General features: G+C 46.2%; 3 protein-coding genes across 3 annotated transcripts in view; 2 read left to right on the top strand and 1 right to left on the bottom strand.

Moving 5' to 3' along the window:
* XPO5 (exportin 5) overlaps window positions 1–5606 on the top strand; it is a 67834-nt gene extending 62228 nt beyond the window's left edge. The window contains exons 27-32 of the mRNA XM_044674694.1: window positions 2085–2177; window positions 2634–2716; window positions 2954–3061; window positions 3287–3424; window positions 3567–3731; window positions 3981–5606. Coding sequence (XP_044530629.1) covers window positions 2085–2177; window positions 2634–2716; window positions 2954–3061; window positions 3287–3424; window positions 3567–3731; window positions 3981–4118 — 725 coding nt within the window. The 3' untranslated portion in view covers window positions 4119–5606. The remainder of the gene's footprint in view (window positions 1–2084; window positions 2178–2633; window positions 2717–2953; window positions 3062–3286; window positions 3425–3566; window positions 3732–3980) is intronic.
* Window positions 5607–5775: 169 nt separating this feature from the next.
* POLR1C (RNA polymerase I and III subunit C) lies at window positions 5776–8540 on the bottom strand. Its single transcript, XM_044674695.1, has 9 exons — window positions 8433–8540; window positions 8276–8347; window positions 7959–8066; window positions 7548–7680; window positions 7344–7463; window positions 6961–7113; window positions 6663–6812; window positions 6302–6418; window positions 5776–6107 (listed from the first exon to the last, which is right to left on the bottom strand). The coding sequence occupies exons 1-9, from the start codon at window positions 8538–8540 to the stop codon at window positions 5989–5991; spliced, it is 1080 nt and encodes a 359-aa protein (XP_044530630.1). The 3' UTR covers window positions 5776–5988.
* Window positions 8541–8661: 121 nt separating this feature from the next.
* On the top strand, window positions 8662–15057 carry YIPF3 (Yip1 domain family member 3). The gene is made up of 9 exons (XM_044672723.1): window positions 8662–8888; window positions 11203–11400; window positions 11648–11754; window positions 12672–12717; window positions 12975–13067; window positions 13285–13416; window positions 13625–13738; window positions 13922–14045; window positions 14825–15057. Exons 1-9 carry the CDS (start codon window positions 8808–8810, stop codon window positions 14959–14961), a joined length of 1032 nt encoding a protein of 343 aa, XP_044528658.1. The 5' UTR covers window positions 8662–8807; the 3' UTR covers window positions 14962–15057.
* The last annotated feature ends 3588 nt before the right edge of the window (window positions 15058–18645 follow it).

The following is an 18645-nucleotide window of genomic DNA, read 5'->3' as shown; positions in this document are numbered from 1 at the left end:
TTTCCCATCCCCCATGCCATCTTAGATTATTTAGTGTTCCACCCTCACCCTGTTAATTATTCTTCTGATTACTATAATAGTGAATATTATAATAGTGAATAGAGTTCACTACAGAGAATTAAACATAACATTTCTCTACAAAGGAATACAGATAATTAGATCTCACTGAGGCCCTTAAAAAGGCAAATTTAAAAATTATAAGTTTTCTTTCTTTCCCCTCTGTATCTTATTTACCTTTTCAGGTTTCTCTCGATTTTTGTGGTTGGATATCAAACTTTCCATTTAGCCCCGGTCTTTTCTGTGCAAATACCTGGAATTCTTCAATTTTGTTGAATGCCCATACTTTCCCTTGGAAATATATAGTCAATTTTGATTGGTAGTTGATCCGTGGTTGCAGGCCCAGCTCTCTTGCCTTTCTGAATATTGTATTCCACGCCTTGCGGTCTTTTAGTGTTGAGGCTGCCAGATCCTGTGTGATCCTGATTGTTGCTCCTTGATATTTGAATTGTTTCTTTCTGGCTTCTTGTAAGATTTTTTCTTTTGCTTGGAAACTCTAGAATTTTGCAATGATATTTCTTGGTGTTTTCCTTTCTTGATCGAATGCTGCAGGTGTTCTATGAATCCTTTCAATGTCTATATTGCCCTCTTGTTGTAGGACTTCAGGGCAATTTTGCTGAATTATTTCTGTTAGTATAGAGTCCAGGTTTTTGTTAATTTCTGGTTTTTCTGGAAGACCAATTATTCTCAAATTGTCTCTTCTAGACCGGTTTTCTTGGTCTGTCACTCTCTCATTGAGATATTTCATGTTTCCTTCTATTTTTTCAGTCTTTTGGCTTTGTTTTGTTCTTGTTGTCTTGAGAGATCATTAGTTTCTACTTGCTCAATTCTAGCCTTTAGGGATTGATTTTCGGCTATAATCTTTTGGTTTTCGGCCATAATCTTCTGGTTATCGGCCATAATCTTTTGGTTTTCGGCCATAATCTTCTGGTTTTCGGCCATAATCTTCTGGTATTCCTTTTCAATCTGGTCATTTCTTGTGTTCAATTTGCTTATCAGTTCATTTGGTTTCTGAGCCTCGCTTTCCAGTTGCAAGATTCTACCTTTTAAACTGTTATTTTCTTGCCAGATCTCTTCCATTTTCCTCAAAATCTCAGTTTTGAACTCTTCCATAGCTTGTGAGGAGTTTTCCTTATTTGGGGAGGGTCTGGATGGTTGGTTGTTCTCCTCCTCTGTTTGCTCAGTTGTCTGGATTTTCTCTGTGTAAAAGCTGTCGAGTGTTAAAGACTTCTTTTTTTTGTTATTATTCTTTCTCTTCTGAATTTCCTGTGACTGATTAGCCATCATTAGCCCAGCAGCTTCTCAGGTTTATCCTCGCGCTCAGTGTCTGTCTGAGATCTATTGGCTCCTGAGGTCTGAGTTCTAGTTTTTTCCAAGGTCAAGCCCCCTGGTGGATTCCCTTGCTTGATCCTCTGCAGGAGGTTCCTTTACAAGTCTCAGGGAGCTACTTCCACAGTCGTATACCCGTCTGCACTGGTTCCCCACTTAGGCTTTAGTTCCTGGCTGTGTCTGCCTCCACCCACGCCTCTGCTCAGCCGGCACTCTGCGCCCAGCGTCCACTCTCTGCTCCCGCGCGCTCAGATTTCGCGTGCGTTCTTGACTTAATGGGGTCCTAAGTCTTGCTGCTCTCAGGAACAGGTCCCGGAGCTGCCGATGACTCGATGGGTGCCCCAAACTTGCTCTATTTCTTTTTAGCTGGGTTCGGAGCTATAGGTGAGTGTGGAGGGAGTGGGGGTGGGGCGGTTGCTCAGCCCGCGATTGAGTGAGAGCCCTTTTTAGCCTGGAAATGTCTCGATTCCACGTACCTTCCACGCTGTGCCCTGTTGTGGGGTTCCTCCGTTCGTCTGGACTTGTTTTTATGTCCCCTTGAGGAGTTTTGTGTGTTTCGGTCAGGAGAGGTTAAGAGCTGCTTCTTACTCTGCCGCCATCTTAACCCGGAAGCCAGAACAGGCACTTTTGTTCCCAAAGGGTCTATGTTTTTATGGTACAGCCCCTTTTTCTTGTAGTAACCTAGCTTTTTTCTACAGCTGTTTGCTGTGTTTCAAAGAAAGGTGCTGAACACAATACTACTACCAATACCACCACCACCACCAATACCAGCACCCCGGCTGATGGAGAGGGTAAGTGAGCAATTTCTTTGCTAGTTTCTCAGCTTTTTCTCTTTGACCATTATGACATAGCAGTGTCTATAAGGTTTGTTAAGCCTTTCTAGCAGCTTGTTGGTAGACCCTTAGTCATAGAATTAGCTATGCATAAAGCTTTCCCAACATTTAAAGCTTACTGTTCAATATTGTTCCTTTCACTGGAGAACAAATTGCCATCTATCTAGGGAACATCCTTCAGGTTTCTTTTTCTGACTCCCATCTCCACCTAGAGTATGTCTCTAGAACAGCAGTCACTATTCTTATCTTGAAGGGAAATGGGGTTTTGTACCCTAGTCAGAACAATGGGAACTATTAATTTGGTGTCTCTCTAGTTGTCTAAACATGCTTTTACCTACTGTTTACTTTAGAACAGGATGTGAAGGGGCTTCTCTGAAAGGTGAGCTTAATAACTGCTTTGCCTTTTGCTCTTAGATGAAGAGATGGTATGCACAGATGTGGCCCCCTCAGCCATGCCTGAACTCACAGATCTGGGCAAGTGTTTAATGAAGCATGAGGTAAATGAATGAAAGAAGAGGTAGTAGTGCCCTTTCTTCTGCTCACTCTCTCTCTCCACTTCTTTCTTGTCATCTTTATTCTCTTCATAAAATGAAATAATTCATAAGATTGCCCCACATTTTCACTCCTGTCTTTTGTCAAGGCTTTTAACTCCTAACATTCTATTAGGAATTCTCTTTCTAGGAAAAGAAACAGAATCCTCACTAAAGCCCATTTCCTCTTCTTCCCTTTTTTAGGACGTATGTACAGCACTGCTCATCACAGCCTTTACTTCCCTAGCTTGGAAGGACACCTTGTCTTGCCAGAGAACCACCACCCAGCTCTGTTGGCCTCTGCTCAAACAAGTAAAGTTCTCCCCTCCTCTCCCAGTTCTAGAGAAGTTTTAGGAACAGGATCACTAGGCAGATTATTTGTCAAAAGGAGGAGTAAACGTCATTTGATAGCCATTGTTTAACCTTGAAGAAGTCAGGGCCTCTAAGGGCCTGCTAGCACCCTTCTAAGCACTTTTGTTAGCCTAGTCAGGAAGCTTGAGTGGGGAAATTTGGAGCTGACTCATATTGTTTCCTCAGGTACTCTCAGGAACACTCCTCTCTGATGCAGTAACATGGTTTTTCACCAGTGTGCTGAAAGGTTTGCAGATGCATGGGCAGCATGATGGCTGTATGGCTGCACTTGTCCACTTGGCCTTCCAGATATACGAGGCATTGGTAGGTATACTTGAATCTGCCAACTTGTTCCTGATGCCTTTCCAGTTGTCATTCTTGCTGTTTTTCCTGGTTATTTTACCAGTTATGCCCCTCTAATACTTAGAAGCCTAGGGATGCCTAAACCTATCTTCAATTCTTTCAGCGCCCCAGATACCTGGAGGTGAGAGCAGTGATGGAACAGATCCCAGAAATACAGAAGGAATCTCTGGACCAGTTTGACTGCAAGCTGTTGAACCCTACACTGCAGAAAATTAATGACAAGCGCAGAAAAGATCATTTCAAACGCCTCATTGCTGGCTGTATTGGGGTAGGTTTCAATTTGGAACCATCTCATTGCTCTACCTTTGAATGACACAAGTAATTTCCTTTTCTTTCACCCATTTTGACTTCTGAAGCCATTAAGAGTTGGGATACAAAAATAAAAGGGCAGTCTCCAACTAGTCTTTACCAAGGTGTGGAGAGGAATTGTCTGTTCCTGAAATAGAATAAAACTTTCCATTTGCAGAGGAAGCCCCACTGCTCAGGTTTTCATATTAGTTTTGCTTGTCTCTTACAGAAACCTTTGGGAGAACAATTCCGCAAGGAGGTTCACATTAAGAATCTTCCATCGCTCTTCAAAAAAACAAAACCACTGCTGGAGTGTGATGTGCTGGAAAATGAGGATGGATGCTTGAGCACCATTTTTGAACCCTGACTTGGCCACCTGAACAATTTTCCTAGGCCTTCATTGTCATCTCTTCTCTTTCCCCCTCGTAGCTAACCTGTAGCTCCATCTCCTCTGCCTCCTCTTCCAGTGCTGACCTGGAGAAAGAACCAGGCTTGGAGATAGAAAGCCAATGACTGGCTCTAAAAGGCCAGAAGTAATTACATTGATGTCATTTTCAAGGGAGTTAGGACTTACATTATTCTGACTAGTTCTCCCAAGATGTCTCCTAACCCACTCAGAGCACCTCATCTGAGCATTTTCAAGAGAAGCCATGAGCAGAACTATAGTCCCTTGTTGTCGTTTTTCCCTTTTCCCTTTCCAAGTACCCTCCTTGCAGCTATTCCATAGAATATGAGGTTGGGGTGTTTGTTTCATTCAAACTCAAGTCCTAGCACTGCCACCATTGTGGCTGCACTAGGGCACAGAACCCAGTGCGTATTCCCTCTATTGGCAACTTTAATCCATGTGTTGTAGGAGGGAAGCACACCAATTTGGGGACTCTTTAGTTGCTGGATTAGGAGTGTCAAGTGGAATACATGCATGGCCTACTCATCTTAAATGTTAGGTGTAGACTGTCTACTGCTGGGTGGCTGTGGCCAAGAACAAAAGCCCTCCAAAGACTGGCCATGCCCAAGTCCTCACTTCAGAGTTCCTTAGTTTCCCTGTGTCAAGGGAAGCCTGATCACTAATAACCATTCAATGTCATTCCCTCATTGGCAAGGGTTCCTCAGTAGCAAAAGGCAGTCCCTGGCCAGTTCAGTTCATGTTCAGATGCTTTACAGGCATCCAAGGTTATTGACAGAATTAGGCAGCATCTGTTTCTAGGACCTGGGTCAGCCTAGTGGCCTTTTCTCCTATGACTTGGCCCTTGTGGCTTTGTACCCACCTAACCTAGTTCAGGTGCCTTTAATGAATTCATGGCTTCTGAAATTCCAATTGCCTGGTCACAAATAGTACCAATTGGGGCTATTAAGAGCCACCCATAGTTGTGGAAATCCTACTCTAGATATAACAAAGAATACTCAGGCCTCCTGTATCCCCTAAAATCTAATCTAAAATGAGCTGGAAATATATTTAAGAGGATTCTGCAATTCATGGATCCATAGGATAGAGGGGAAAGCTGGGAGAAGAGATTTTAAATCCAATGTGTCTATCTGTATTGCACAGACTTCCTGTCCTCCACACACACACTCATTTTGTGTTGTAGCATTTTAAGTTTTTCTGTTGACCACAGAGGCAATTTTGGAACATGCCTTCTACTAGCTTTGACTACTTGCCTTAGTGGAATTCTTTATATATACTCATGTGTGGTTGGGGCCATGAGGGGAACAGTTGTATTTATTTTGTTGTGATATTTTTTAACATCTTGTGATTTCATGCTAGTTTTTAAACTGTTTTTAGAGCCTTTTTGTAGAAACATTAACTCTTGAGGCACACTTCTGCATGTCAGTAAAAAATCTTGAGTTTGATACACAAGTTTCATATTCAAGCTGCCTTTCTCATAGTATATACCACTACACTTGGCACTTAAGGCTGCTGTTCTTATATTTGTCCTCCCTCAAAATGAGCTTGCCAATTCCTTCCTCCTTTTACCCCAATGACTTGGGGAACATGGTCTATAAAACCAGATACTGTTGCAAATAGGTATGCCAGATCTTTTCATTGCACAGCTGACACTTCAAAAGAACAATCAGAAATGCTCATGAATGTCTGGGGAAGACTGTCAGCAATGGCAATGAGACACTCCCCACCCCTACCGAGTCTGATCAGGAATTACAGGACAATTCCCAGAATTTATTTTGACAGAGTAGGGCATCCATGTGTTTTCTCTCCCAATAAGTCTCTACAAGACATTTAATTAGTCCATCTGAACTGAATCCAATTCATCCATGAAGCGCCGACATTTTCCCATTAGGACTTTAATGGCTTCACTCACAAGGACCTCAGGTGGCAAGACACCTGTTGACTCCACTGAGACTGTAATGTAAAAAACATAAGAATTAATGCTGGGAATACAATTAGAATAGAGATTGCAAAAAAAGCTTAATTTTTAATTGTAGGAGACAATACATAGCATTTAGCTGCAGAATTAGCAAAAGAAAATCCTAACTACTGTGGGGCAGGAGTGTGGATTGCAATTTTTTACTGTTTTTCTTACTTCTAATACTCACATATGTAGTGATCCCGTACTCGGGCCAGCCTCACCAGTTTCTTAAGGTTCTCATGCCGAAAGATTTCTCTACTGAAGGTATCCAGTCGGGGGTTGGCAACTGTGGCTACTTTTTTTCCTGATAAAATAAACCAAATTACTGGGTCTGTCAGAAAACACAAAATTGGTAATGAAGCACAAGAGTATAATCTTAAGGACTTTTTCAACTAAATTGTGGTCAATAGCTTTTAACTGGGCTAAAGAAATATTCCCAAAGTGGGGTTATGTTAGAAATGTAATACTTTGAATCTGAAGAAATAAGAGAATCAGAAAAAGTGGCAACTGAAAAGTGCTTAAAGCATCCCTCTCTGTTCCACAAATACCTTTAACATCTTGCACCTGAATGACACCAGGTGAAAAGCATCGACTCAGTTCCTCAGCTGCTTCCCCTTCTATTGGCTGTAACAGAGTAATATCTGGCAACAATCTATAACTGGCAGTGGCCACAGGAGAAAACTTAGCATGGTCTTTGCCTGGAATGGGAAGGTGAAGCCAGTTAGTCATCAGACTCGTATCTACCACACCTTAAGCTACTTAATGATACTTAAGTTTTTTTCCATCCAAAAATTTTAGCACCAACAATCCCCACACATAGCTGAACCAGCACCAAATAATCCTTACCAATGCCTTTGACACAATGCATCAGTAGATCAAGTTCCTGGCCAGGACGTAGCTGAGCAATGAGGATGTCATCATGCACAGGACGAATGGTGCCTTCCGGGAAAACATCTGCTTGGTTTCCCAGGGGTATCCATGTCATGTGTTTGGTATATACTACAAGATAAGACAGAATATGTCAGCTCTTGGGAAAAGATACAGGGTATAAGGAAGAAGGGGATGAGATACATAGCGGCAGGTGGATTTATAGCTAGACTAGACATAAAAAGTCCAATCTCTTCATTTAGATACAAGGAGATCTGGACTGAGGATCTACTCAGATAACTTATTTAAGAACATATAAGGAAGTAGAGGAGCTGGATTTTTTTGGCCCTGTCTTCACTCACCTTTATGATTAAGATAAAGTTCATTGGGATCAGAGGAGTCTTTGGCAGCTTGAGGATTACGAGTACACTTGACCTTCAGCTGAAACTGCAATGTGTCTATCTCGGTACCATCTTCATCACCTGTATATGGAAAAAAGGGAGCAAAAATTATTTCATGCCAATCCACAACCTCTCCCTGATAGACCTACACAAATCAGCTCTTACCTTGGTTCCGATATTCAAAAAGCCGGGGATCCGCTCGAATAGGAATGAGACCCAAACGATGAGCCAGTATCTCATCCTGCACTATGGATGTATTGTTGTACACAAAGACTTTTTCCACAGCCATGGTTGGAACCTGGACAAGGAAAGAATACAGACCCTTGGAAACATAGCACAATAGTGGAAATAATGGATATATACAACACAATACTCTTCACCTCCACCTAGGATGAAACATTTTCTAGAAACTAATCGCTTTAATGAAATAAAACAAAAATGTAGCCAGGAGGGAACAAAGAAATTTACAAGGATGAACTAAAGTAGTTTAAGGTGGGTGTGACGGAAGGGTTCCTTTCTTTTCACCCACCCTCCTTCCACAACAGCTCCCCTCCAAAAAATAAGTGCTGTCACTACCTCAGCTAACAAGATCCTCCGAAAAGCGTTAGCAATGGCAGCATCAATTCCAACCATGTCAAATTCCAGCAAGTTTTCATCCATGTGCACCACATCCACACGGAATTCCTGAAACGATGGGGGTGGGAGGTGTCAGCAAACAATTTTAAATCGGTTCAAGATTCTGCTGCACAGACTGGGTTCACGTTATTCAGCCTCCAGAGCTCGCCTTCCCCTCCCCGCCAAAAGTATACTCTTGGCCCCTGTGCAGCCCCTCGGCCTCATGGGCCCTGTGCTACCCTCACCAGCTTCCCTGTCACCTGCCGGCCTCCCCTTACCTTCTCGAAGCGACTCTGGTCCCAGGCATCGTCGTGGCCGCAGTAATTTCCCGGGAAGTCCGTGGTATGGACCTAGAACAAAGAAGTCGCGTGTGCCTAGGGGCTAGGGCTCTGCCCTCTGTATGGATCCCGGCCCCGTCTGCCACTCGAGCCTTACGTTTCGGACCCCGAACTCCCCTAACACCACACGACTCCGCATTTCCTCCACTGCTCCAGCGGCCGCCATCTTGAGTCCACGTGACTGGCGCTTGCCCACAGTGCACATGTACTAGCTTCCTTGCGCCGTCGTCGTGGCGACAAGGGGCGCCTGGGTCTCGCGAGACTGAACGGAGCTGCCTGTTTCCACGTCTACAGTTTCCGGGTGGAGTCGCCTAAACATCCGGTCGTCTTCCTAGGAGCATCCCACGGTGTGGGAAAACCTGTCTCCCCCAACCCCACCCCCACCCCCACCCCCACCCCCTGGGGCTGGGCCCTCCCCTACTCCTCTGCGCTGTGGCTGCGCGAGCCCGAGGGACTGGAACCTTCGAGGGACATGGCGAGCCCGGTAGCCCCGGCGGGAGGCCCTCGGAACGGCCCCCCCCCCGAGTGGGGGGGCTTCGAGGAGAATATGCAGGTAATGGCCCCAGGACCTCAATCTTGCCGCTACCCTCCCCAGATTAGGGTTCTGTAGGTCGGGAGATCCCTCACGAGGTCATTTTGGCCACCCTCCAGTTCCAGGGGGCTTCTGGAGGTCTGGGATTCCTCACGAGGTCATTTTGGCCACTCTCCAGTGGGCAAGATCTTCTGTCCACATTTGTGTCCTTTCCATTCAAATCCCACCCTGGATCCTGGGATTTAGAGCTAGGGGCGTCTTGGAAACCATCTACTCCGGTGCCCTCGTCTTACTGAATGGGAAACTGCGGTAGACAGGGAAAGTGATTTTCTTACAGCCACAAAGGGTAGTAAGAGCTCTCCAGACCCTCCTGGAGCTGGAGAAAAATAGAGGATCTGGCTTTGAGCTTGAGGCAACCCACCTGGAAAGTTAGTAGCCAGTCAGCAGTATTGAGTGTGCATTGTATTGAAGGGGACAGGGAAGGATCGGATTGACTTGAAGGGCTTCAAATTGGCCCAGTAAGGAGGATTAATTCTCTTCTTCAGTAATTTCTATGGATCCCTTATTGTATGGAAGATTCAGAGAACTCTGGGGTTTAGTTCTTGCACATAAGAACTGTGATAAATTAGAGAAAAACTGGCCCCATAAAAGAGGCTGGGCAAAGAGAAAAAGTTTTAATTTGGGGTGGGGGACAAGAAAGTTTATAGTAAGTGTACAAATTAAGTGAATATAAAGTAATTCCAAGAAGAAATAAAGGACCAGTAGGGAAGATAAGGAAATGTTTCCTGAAAGAGGCAGCATTTAAGCTGGACCTTGAAGGTTATCAACCAAGTGGAAGAGACAGCTTTCCATGTGTAGGGAACTTTGTGATATGGGTGGAAAAGTATAAGGGATGTATTCTGGGATACCAAATTCAGTTGGAATTTAGGAAATATTAAAGGGAATGATTGGAGAACAATTGGTCTGTCAAGGGAGACTCTCTGTTTGTTGTTGGGGCAGGGAAGTCGAGGTTGGGAGAGAAAACATTCCCAGGAAACTCAATGTTTATCCTCTGTAGGACAAAAAAAAAAAAAAAAAAACAGGAGCAGAGGACAGGAAATAAGTTTGTCTGGTTAGATTATAGAGCCTGAGCCTGAGAAGTCTCAAGATTTTACAGCAAACAGCTAGATTTAGGAGAGCCAGAGAGATCCAATTCAGACACCATCTGACTATATGCTGGGCACTGCCCTAGGCATTAGGGACACAGACAAATAGGATACATTCCATATCCTCAAGAACATTTCATTCTTCTGGGTAGAGGGAAAGAGAAGTAAGGTTAATAAATTTGCAAGGTTTATAAACACAAAGTGATTTTAAGGGAAATTAAGGCTAATAACTAAAGGGAACAGAAAAAGAATCAAGGAAATGTTCTCTGAATCTCCCAGAACATATAGTAAGGGGTCCATAGAAATTACTAAATAAGGGAATTAATCCTCCTTACTGGGCCAACTTGAGGCCCTTTAGGTCAATCCAGTCCTTTCCATTCCCCTTCAATACAATGCCTCAGTGGAACTTTGAAGGACAAAGTAAGGGTATAGCAAGCTGGAGGTAAAGGAAGAGTACTACCAAACATGACATGCCATTTGTGCAGAAGTATAAAGGCAAGAAGGGAAGTGCTGTGGTAATAACTAGCAGGCTAGTTTGCTTAGAAAAAAGGTATTCTATGAATGAAAGTAATAGCAAAGGAAAGGAACCAGATTGTAGAAGCCTGGAAATGCCAGCTGGATTTCTGTACTGTTTAGGGGCATTAAGACACCAGTGAAAGAGAGAGAATGAGAGTGTGCTTGTGAGTGCCTGTGTGTACCCACCACGCTTTAGCAAAACCACCAGATAGTAACAATTGAGGGACAGCCCCTCCCTCAATCTACCCCTAAGTCCAATCTTCAGATAAGGAAAAAAGGAACAGTGTTAGTGAGCTGAATAGGTGGTTCTGAAAGAGCAATTAATCAGTTTATTAAGCACTTAGTACAGTGTTGAGGATATAAATGAAAACAAAGATAGTCCCTGCCCTCAAGGAGCTTACAATATTAATGAAAAAAGATGCCACCCAAAAGGAAGCTGATGAGAAGGGAGAGGTACCTAGGATGAAGTCCCAAAGTAGTTAGCTGGTGGGAAATGGAGAGGAAACTGTGTTGAGCCCCACATACACACACACATTCCCACCTCTTTCACTAGAAACCTGAGAGTCCTTGGTTCTGCCTTCCAGGCCTAGATCTAGTCTGAGGCATGGAGAGTACTGATGGGATATGAGTACCAATTCAGCCTGGAGGTCCTAAGTACACCTTTGACCCTACAGGGTGGAGGCTCAGCTGTGATTGATATGGAAAACATGGATGACACATCAGGATCCAGCTTCGAAGACATGGGGGAGCTTCACCAGCGACTTCGTGAAGAGGAAGTGGATGCTGATGCAGCTGCTGCTGAGGAAGAAGATGGAGAATTCCTGGGAATGAAAGGTTTTAAGGGACAACTAAGTCGACAAGTGGCTGATCAAGTAAGCAGTAATGAGCTTCTAGTAGGCTGAGGAAAAGCAAGGTTACATCCACTCCAAGCCATTCTATTTGCATCCCCATCTTCAGGCAAGATGGCCTCTGTATCATGCCAGAAAGGAATCTCTCCTCTCTTAGAAGATATCTGCAACTTTTTCCATGGAAAAAAAGGCAACCAGGCCTAGAACTAGTTTCTAGAAACAAGAGTAAAATCTCAGTGGGTTACCTTCCTTATCCCTCTCTCTCTCTCAGATGTGGCAGGCGGGAAAGAGACAGGCCTCCAAGGCCTTCAGCCTCTATGCTAATATTGACATCCTCAGGCCTTACTTTGATGTGGAGCCTGCCCAAGTTCGAAACCGGTAAGAGCCCCTTTCCTCCTCTCCTTTACCTGGTTCAGGATCATGACAGTAGCCATGCTGTCCCTGATCCCCATACATATGTAGCAGCAGGCCCAAGGGCCAGGAGTTCAGTGTTGGTCCCAGGACCAGGCTCTTAGGAAGGTCCCAGTCCTTAGATGGTTCTTCACATGAATACTCAGGTTCTAAGAGGAAGTGGGTGGTGTTTGCCTGCATCTCTCCTCTCCCCCACCTTTCTATCATAGTCACTAAGGTGCTTATCCTTTCAACCCTCTAAGATGAGCACCTGTGTCTTTCCCCTCTTTGTCTGCAATACTTAACATGTTGATTTGAAAATATTCAATATCCAATATAGAATGCATGGTGTAGTGAAAAGAGAACTGGATTTGATGTCAGAAGACCTGGATTCAAATTCTAGGTTCTAATGGCTCTGAGATTAGGAGTAAGTCATTGGTCTTCTCTCAGCCTCAGTTTCCTAACTGGCAAGAAAAGGAGTTAATACTTATCCTGCCTACTTATAGGACTGTTCTGTGGTGCTTTATAAACTTTAATCACTACATGAAAGTATGACTGCAATCTTGAACAAACCTCTTAAACCTTGAATCTTTTTACTCATCTGTAAAATGAAGGTGTTGAACTACATCATGTCTTTCAACTCTAAATCCAGTGATTGTAGGGGAAACAGGAAGATCATTTCTCAGTAACCTTAGATCCACCACATCCCCTTAGTAACACAGACACATTTTCATGCATTCCAATCTCCCAATCCCCCAGCTAGGCCCCTCCAAGATCACCTTATTTCTCATTGGTCCAACCATCCTCAAAAACTTTCCACTCCATATGGTGGAAGGAAGAAAGAGATCCCTCCTAGAAACAGTTCCCCACAGCCCTGCTCTACTCCCATACTTCCTGTTTTATAGGCTCCTGGAGTCCATGATCCCTGTCAAGATGGTCAACTTTCCCCAAGTAAGTGATGGTGATCTCATTTGTCATTAAGTGTCCCCAGAAATGTTCCCAAGTAGAAATTATAATCCAAGAGGGAGCAATAGTTTAGATGTGCTGGAGTTTAGAAAGCCTGGGAAAAGCCACTAGAAGGTGGGGTGGAAAACCTGGCCCAATTCTCAGGGCAAAGAACACCAAAAGAAAAGCCAGGGGCCTGTGAGGGTGGAGGCAGATGGGAAGGCAAGTCTTGAACATCACCACCTGAGCTAGTGTCTCCACAGAAAATTGCTGGAGAGCTCTACGGGCCTCTCATGCTGGTGTTCACCCTGGTCGCCATCCTTCTTCATGGGATGAAGACGTCTGACACCATTATCGTAAGCAGATGGGGTGGGTGAAGGCTGATGGTTGTCCCATTGAACTCCAGGCCCCATCCTTGGGTACCAAATATGAAGTGGGAAACACTGGGACAAAGGAGACAAAGTCAGCTCCAGGAGAGTTGACTGGATGGTACTCCAACTCTTGAAGAAAACAGTGAGAAGGATGGGAGTGGGAGACCTTGTGGGGTTAAATCAAGCCTCCCCTCCCCCACAGAGGGAAGGTACCCTGATGGGCACTGCCATTGGCACCTGCTTTGGCTACTGGCTGGGTGTTTCATCCTTCATTTACTTCTTGGCCTACCTGTGTAATTCGCAGATCACCATGCTACAGATGTTGGCACTACTGGTAAGAGGCCCTGATGGGTGGGTGGGCAGCAGTGGACAGAGCAAACTCTCTGACACTCAGCTGAGTCAACCCTAGCCAGCCAGGGCCTGAATGGGAGGCGTCCACTAGCCCCAGAAATACCCAAGCTTTGGTGCTACCAGAGCCTTCAGGTGGAAGTGGAAGGTTCCCCTCAGCCTGCCACCAAATGTTCTTTCTTCTCATCTCTCAGGGGTATGGACTCTTTGGACATTGCATTGTCCTCTTCATCACCTACAACATCCATCTCCACGCCCTCTTCTATCTCTTCTGGCTGCTGGTCGGTGGGTTGTCCACCCTGCGCATGGTGAGTTGGGGAAAGAATTGTGGAAGGGTGAAGGGTTTGAAAGGGTGGATTCTCCCCCACCCACCAACGGTATGGCCACTAGGCTCGCCATTCAGTCAATTGCCATCCACTTTTTCTGGCCCACAATGTTTGTCTTGGGATGGGTCAGTTTTATTTGAACCATGACCTCCGTTGTGGCCCCAGGTGGCAGTGCTAGTGTCTAGGACTGTGGGACACACACAACGGCTACTTCTTTGCGGGACCCTGGCTACCCTGCACATGCTCTTCTTACTCTACCTGCACTTTGCCTACCACAAGGTGGTGGAGGGTAAGTTATGGACAGGGAGAGGAGGGAAGGGATGGAGGGGGGAGGGGGTCTCATCAGATTTTGAGATTCTTGCCCACTTCTTTCTAGTTCCTCCTCTTGGTTTGTCCTGGAAGGAAGTGGGGGAGGTGGGCAGTGGGAGGAGTCTGCTCCAGGCCTGTCTCTTTTCCTTATACTCCTCCTGCATTTCTTGAGGCTGTCTCTTGAAGAACTGTTTCAGCAAGCAAGAGGCATTTATTAAGTACTTAACGTTTGCATTGGAAATATAAAGGAGAACCGCTACTGCTGTCAAGGAGCTTCCATCCGAACAGGAGGGTCATCATTTTTCTAGGCTAGGTTAGGTGCAATGCTGCCTCAATGCAGGAAACAATATTAATGAAATTCCTAGAGCAGTGATGGGTAGACTATATTGCCTGGGGGCTAGATGCAGGCCCCTTGAAATGTTCTATCTGGCCTTGCAACATCATTCCTAATCTGATGAATACAATGAGTGGTATATAATACAATGAAACTTCGAATGAGTTGCCTTAGAAACAGACTGACAGATGAGCATTTCCTTTCCTTTGGCCCCTTTTTAAATAAGTTTGCCCATCACTGTCCTAGAGGGTTCAAATACCCTATAATTTTAAGAAAAGAAGATTCCCCAGGGTTCTAGGTACCTAAGAATGACCTTCACAGTCCAAGGATAGTATCCATGGTGGGTTATGATTCAGTACCCAGTCTGAGCCAGCCAAAGCTCTCCATCCCTCCCCAGCATTCACCTCCTCTCTTCCTTCTCTCAGGAATCCTGGACACCCTTGAGGGTCCCAACGTTCCCCCCATCCAGAGAGTCCCTCGGGATATCCCCATTGCCGGGCTCCCTATTGCTGTGCTCAATGCCACAGCCAAGGCTGTTGCCCTGACCCTACAGCCTCACTGACCCCATCCCAGTCCTCTCACATACCCCCTCCAAATGCACTCAGCTTGCTGATCCCCACAGCATCGTGGGAAGAGGATTAAAGGACATTGTTGGTGACCTGTGTCTTTTTGATGGGGCTGGGGCTTCTGTGGAGCTACGAACTCTCCCTCAAATATCCCTGCATCTCTTCTCAGCTTCTGAAGAGTAGAAGGCCCAGAGCCCCTTGCCCAGAATCAGGGCTATCCTTCCAGGAGAGAAAGTATGTCGGGCCCTCTGGGCCCCCCCTCACCATTCCCCCCCCCTTTTCATTCTCTCTGTACCACCTTGCCAATTATAGACTTGATAATTAAAAGATTAATTGGGATCTGGAAATTCAGCTACTATTCCAGTGGCCTGCCCTGCCATCAACACTTCTACTGCTGGTTATAAAATATCCCTTTCTTTATAGGCAATCACATCCATTTTTTGTCATGGAGAGGAAGTGTGGAGGTTGGGGGAACCAGAGTGGAGTACCTAGGGACTCTTCTGGTTCTTGGTGCATAAATGTGTAAACATACAGGGTTCAGAAAACTGAGTAGCAAAAGCAAGGCAGAGATGCAAGGTTCAGCAAACTAGTTGGATTAATAGGTTTAAAACAGGAAGGCAACATCTTAAGAGAACTGAAAATTGGCAGAATTTTCCAGAACAAGTTATATTTTCTGTGCATATAGCATTGAACTTAGATCTAAACCTTTCCCAGAATATATACCGTACTACAGGCAATGCAAAGACATGCAGGCTTTCTTTCACTGTCCAGGGATAATTTTTGTTAAGACTTTCTTTTCATATTAATAGCTTAAAAGGGCACAGACAGTTGAGTTGGTTAAGAGAGGCCATGGGTGCTAGGTGGTCGAATCCATTGAAATTCCTATGGAAGTTGGAAAAAGGGGAGAAAGTCTAGTACAGATGTGTGGGACTTCTGGCTTTCCTCAGTATAAATTAGCTGGTGAGACTCTTTGTGCATCCTTTTACCCAAAACCTTTGAGAAGTGGGGTCTAAAGCACATCTCAACTTAAAGGTAACTCTGGATGGACAAGGTGATAACTACTTTCAACACTGCTGAGATTTTAAGTGAGCAAACCATTGGGTTCAGCTCTTCAATACTGAACTCATGTTCAGGAGCACAGGTGCCATACTAACTCTGGACTTCCAGGGAAGTCAGCCAGAAAGCATTCTCCCTTGTCTGCTGTCTCCCATGTCTGCATTTTTCTGGGGAATTATGGTAACAATAGTTTACACTTATACCTTGCTTCCTAGTTACAAAGCACCATTACAGTTGAGTGCCATGACTGGCCAACGTTAGACCTATTTTACAGATAAAATAGGTTCAGTGAGAGAAAATTACTCAAGATCACAGGGAATAAGTATTTACTTAGCACCCACTGAATGTCAGACACTATGCCAAGTACTTTATGAATACTTCATCCTTCTCTCTTTTACATTTGGGGAAACTGAGGTAAACAGGTTAAGTGACTTGCTCTGGGGAACTGTTCTTGAGGCTGAATTTGAACTTGGGTCTTGTTGACTCCAGGCATGGGGCACTATCCATTGTGCCACCTACACCTACACACACACACATAGAGTCTTCTGAGGGCCCTCCACATGCTGCCTAAGCAACAAGATGACCTGGACCTGAATTTGGGAGCACTGTGTCACCCTGGGCAATTACTTGACCCTGTTTGCCTATTTTCTCACCTGCAAAATTATCTGATAGAAAGGAGAAAAAAATGTTTTTTAAAAATTTTTATCCTCCCTACCATTTCACCCCACCACCACCATGGTAGGTACAGGATGCAGATAGTAAATGGCTAGAGCCATCTAATAGATGGTGCAGAAAGGTGGTACTGAACAGGTCAGTTGGACAGATCTTCAGGGCTGGGGGTCAGGAACCCTTTCCTCAGACTCAGGAGTACAAGCCTTTAGCTTTTTTTTTTTTTTTTAACCCTTACTTTCTGTCTTAGAATAAGGTATTGGTTCCCAGGAGAAGAGTGATCAGGGCTAGGCAATGAGGGTTATTTGAACCCAGGCCCTCCCAACTCTAGGCCTGACTCTGTTTACACTGTGCTGCCTAACTTCCCCAAGCCATTAAGAACCTTTAATTAAAAAAAAAAAAAAAAAAAAAACACCTGCCTTCTCAATCCCTTCTCTCCATCCCCCAGGCCAGGATGACAAGTTCCTCAGCCCCTAGCTGTTGCAGCTAGAGCTTGCTGTGTTGTGTATATCTCCTGCTTAGATCACCCTGGGGCTGGCAGCTTGCCCATGACCTTGTTGGAGCACTCTAGCAAGGCTTTGTGTACTTTCTGGGTTCAGGTAGGGTGCTTTGGCTAGGGGAGGCTCTCCAGGCGTGGGCCCCAGTATGAGGAGTGCTTGACGCTCATAGCCTTGGGACAAACACTCATAGGCCTGGTGCAGGTATAGCTCCAAAAGGTCACTGCAAAATCTGCCAAGAAAACCCCAAATGGAGACACAAAGAGTAGAACACAACTGAGGCGACTGAACACCACCTGCTAATATTAAGGTGCTCAAATTTCTTGCTCCCACCTTTACCTTTAACGCTTCCCTTACCACCGTGTTCCACTTGGGCCTTCCATGCGGACATATGTGAATACTTCAGAGAAGCCCCTTGAGGAAGGTGGTGCACAGCGGCAAAAGTCCAAGTTGTAGAATGAGGACACCTCCCTTCGGCTGCCCGTCAGGCGCGGGGGGAGCTGGGTAATCGGAGGAGGCCCACGGAATCCCCACGCTGGAGGCGCTGCGCGTCATTGCTGCTGGGAGAGCAGAGGGGCGGGGCGGAGAGGGGCGGTGATGCCAGGGAGGAGGAGTCAAGGGTGGGCCGGAACGAATTAAAGGGCCTGGGGAAGGACTGCGGGGTCAGGAAACTGAGAGACCCAACTCACTTGGAGTAGAGGCCTCGGGCTTGGGGGTGGGTTCGTGTGTGGACGACCCTGGGGCCGCCTCCACACATATACACTCGCCTCTTCGCGCAGGCATCGTGGGCTTCCCGGACCCTCGGTCCAGTTAGGTGGGCACCTCAGTGACCCCAGTCCTACCAGAGGGTCGGAGGGAAGGTGACCCTGACAGCAATCTACCCTCCCAGCTTTAAACTCCACCATTGCGGGAGGGATCGCCTCGCCCATGATCCCCCTCCCCCCTGCCTCCGCTCCTAAGTCCCTCGGCCTAGATGGACAGACGCTGGGGCTGTCCCAAGCCGGTTCCCCAGTCCCGGGCTCGGGGTAAACTGATGACCAGTCAGTGAAGCGAGGATTGGATTGGGAGAGGGTGGGGCGAGAGGCCGTGACGCAACCGTTGCCGTGGAAACAGGCCGCCCTCCCCGGCACGGCCGCCAGAGCCCGAGCCGAGCCGGAGCCGCATCTCTCCGCAGCAGCTAAGCGGGCCTTGCGGCCGGGGCTCCAGGGGCGGTAACCAGCGCCCGCCCAACCCGAGGGAGGCAGGGAGAGAAGGCTTCGAGGAGGGGAACGGGAGGAAAGAGGAAGACCCGGGGCACGTGCTCCGCCCAGCCCGGGCCCACCTGGGTCCCGGGCCACGCGCCATGAGCCGAGGCCCCGAAGCCGGAGTCGGAACCGGAGCCATTACTCGTCGCGCAGGGCCCGGGGCTTGGGGCTCCCAGGACACCTGGGCCGCGCGGCGGGCCAGGCCACAGCGCCG

This window comes from Gracilinanus agilis, chromosome 4 (assembly GCF_016433145.1).
Source record: "Gracilinanus agilis isolate LMUSP501 chromosome 4, AgileGrace, whole genome shotgun sequence".
Classification (NCBI taxonomy): domain Eukaryota; kingdom Metazoa; phylum Chordata; class Mammalia; order Didelphimorphia; family Didelphidae; genus Gracilinanus; species Gracilinanus agilis.
Note: the sequence above shows the minus strand (reverse complement) of the source record. Positions and strands in the feature narration are given on the sequence as shown.

Coding starts and splice junctions, on each gene's coding strand:
- POLR1C (XM_044674695.1), bottom strand. CDS start 8,540: ATGTGCACTGTGGGCAAGCGCCAGTCACGTGGACTCAAGATGGCGGCC. Junction 8,348..8,432: donor GGGAGTTCGGGGTCCGAAAC/GTAAGGCTCGAG, acceptor TCTTTGTTCTAG/GTCCATACCACGGACTTCCC. Junction 6,419..6,662: donor TCAGGTGCAAGATGTTAAAG/GTATTTGTGGAA, acceptor TTATTTTATCAG/GAAAAAAAGTAGCCACAGTT.
- YIPF3 (XM_044672723.1), top strand. CDS start 8,808: ATGGCGAGCCCGGTAGCCCCGGCGGGAGGCCCTCGGAACGGCCCCCCC. Junction 8,889..11,202: donor GCTTCGAGGAGAATATGCAG/GTAATGGCCCCA, acceptor TTGACCCTACAG/GGTGGAGGCTCAGCTGTGAT. Junction 13,068..13,284: donor AGACGTCTGACACCATTATC/GTAAGCAGATGG, acceptor CCTCCCCCACAG/AGGGAAGGTACCCTGATGGG.